This window comes from Alosa sapidissima, chromosome 22 (genome assembly GCF_018492685.1).
Source record: "Alosa sapidissima isolate fAloSap1 chromosome 22, fAloSap1.pri, whole genome shotgun sequence".
NCBI classification, from domain to species: domain Eukaryota; kingdom Metazoa; phylum Chordata; class Actinopteri; order Clupeiformes; family Clupeidae; genus Alosa; species Alosa sapidissima.
Genome location: NC_055978.1, coordinates 6,778,691 through 6,781,190, shown reverse-complemented (window position 1 = coordinate 6,781,190; position 2,500 = coordinate 6,778,691). Strand labels below are relative to the sequence as shown.

The window sequence follows — 2,500 nt, the reverse complement described above, 5'->3', positions numbered from 1 at the left end:
GGAGATGGAGAAGTAAAGGGAGAGAAAGAGAGTGACAGAAAGGGAGAGAGAAGGAGAGATGAATAGAGAAATAATTGGGAGAGAGGGATGGAGAGAGATATATGTCGATATATATATGGAGGGATAGAGACATACAGCGAGAGAGAGAGAGAGAAGCAATAAACCAAGATGGAGAGTTGTGTAGGTGGAGAGAGTGCAGGAGAGATGTAGCAAAAGTCAGAGACAGAAAAACATTTAGAAAAAGAACAATACATAATGGAAACAAAGTGGGAGAGAGACAGAGAGAAAACAAAGGATAATGGAGAGAAATCAATGTAGATGCAGAAGGGGAAGAGAGAAAGCAAGAGAGAGAGAGCAGGAGAAAACAAAATAAACCCCTACATTCAGTCTTCATCCATCTTTTATTAAAAGGCCACAAAGGCCCAGACACACACTAACACTGCTTTAGAACAGCAGCATCAATACACACACACACAAACACACACACACACCACACAGACACACACACACACACACACACACACACACACACACACACACACACACATCACACACAGACACACACACACATATACATACAGTAGACACAACCACACTCACACACACACACACACACACACACACACACACACACACACACACACACACACACACACACACACACACACACACACACACACACACCACACACAACAGTAGTGTAGTAGCACAGAGTTAACAGGAGCTAAGAGAAGCCAACAGCCCCAGATGACAGGCTGGGCACCAGGAGTCCTGTGTAAATGATAGGTCAGCTCCAGACAGACTCATCACAGCAGACACACGCACACACACACGCACACACACACACACACACACACACACACACACACACACACACACACACACACACACACACACACACACCTCCTCCTCCTGTATCCTCCTCCCTCCAGCTCTCTTCTCTCTCTCCCTCTTCACCACTCGCTCTTCTCACTCTCATTTTCTTCTCTCTCTATCTCCCTCCTTCTCTCTCTCTCTCCCCCATCTCACCACTCCCCCTTCCTCTCTTCTCTCTCTACCTCCCTAACTCTCTCTTTCTCTACACCTCTTTTTTTCTTTGTCTCCTCCTCCCTCCTTCACTCGATTTCACCCTGTTTCTCCATATTGTGCCCCTGACAGAAAGAATAGAGGCATAAGCGTCTCGTCGGCACGCGCTGCAAGGATTGCCTCATCTTGAGAGCATGTTACAGTGATCTGTAATATTACTATTTTTGGTCAAACAGATCTGTTCTTAGACCATTATAACAGAACTCAATTACACAACGAATTTGAGTTCAAACTCTTCACCCTTATGCTCACAGAACAGCAGGCCCGAGTCTTCTTTTCTTTTTTATCCAAACTGGCCAAACATGTCCAGAATGCCTTTCATAATTCCCCCCTCTCTTCCATTTGAGGAGTTTGGTTCCAACATGTTGTAAATCCATTTTTGAAAACATTAATATGTCATGTTATTTTATAGTGTATTTCAGGTAATATCAATAAAACCACAGTTGTTTTAAATGAATTAAAATAAATGATTTATGAAAATTCATTAAAATGGAGGATATAGGAACCAAACTCTCCATATATATCCACCTCTCTTCCTACAATATCCCCTTCTCCTCTATATATTCCCCCTATCCACCTCTCTCAGTGCCCTTGAGCAAGGCACCTAACCCCTCACTGCTCCCCGAGCGCCGCTGTTGTTGCAGGCAGCTCACTGTGCCGGGATTAGTGTGTGCTTCACCTCACTGTGTTCACTGTGTGCTGAGTGTGTTTCACTAATTCACGGATTGGGATAAATGCAGAGACCAAATTTCCCTCACGGGATCAAAAGAGTATATATACTTATACTTATACTTATACTCCTTCCTGACTTTGTTTCTGTCTTTCCTTCTTTGTCCTCTTTCTGTCTATCTCTCTGTCTGTCTATCTCTTTGTCTGTCTATCTGTCTGCCTGTCTGTCTCTCTCTACCTGCCTTAGTTATGAGTCATCATACCTTGCTGGAGGTCTTGGCCAGGATATCCTGCAGCTCCATGATCTTCTGTACCAGCCCATGGAAGTCATTGCACGTAGGACACGCTGTCGATTTCAAAGACAAGATTTCAAAAGCTCATCACCACCTTGCACATCATCATCAACACCTTGCATTTGTGTCCACCACATCGTGGGCACATAGTGGTAAGTGGCAGTGGCTAAGGAGCCGGGCAGTAGCCAGAATAGTTATACGCTCAAAGTCCTGGCTGCGACAATTGTGCCTTTGAGCAAGGCACCTAACCCCAAGTTTCTCTGTAGAGACTGGCCCGATAAAGGGTGTCAGACAAATGAATAAGTGTAAGTATGCTTCCTGAATTACTGTACTCACTGCGGTTGAGGTCTGGGCACTGGGCAATGTGGCCCTGGGGCATCATGACCAGATGCACGTCCTGCATGATGCCCTGCGTGTGTAGAGGATCAAACAGACAACGGTCATGGTCAGGT

General features: G+C 45.1%; 1 protein-coding gene across 2 annotated transcripts in view; it reads right to left on the bottom strand.

Moving 5' to 3' along the window:
- The window catches only part of nell2b (neural EGFL like 2b), a 78,354-nt gene that overhangs the window by 59,961 nt on the left and 15,893 nt on the right, over window positions 1-2,500 (bottom strand). For both annotated transcript variants that reach the window (XM_042079003.1, XM_042079002.1), the window contains exons 6-7: window positions 2,385-2,457; window positions 2,019-2,101 (exon numbers count right to left, since the gene is read on the bottom strand). In XM_042079003.1, coding sequence (XP_041934937.1) covers window positions 2,019-2,101; window positions 2,385-2,457 — 156 coding nt within the window. The remainder of the gene's footprint in view (window positions 1-2,018; window positions 2,102-2,384; window positions 2,458-2,500) is intronic.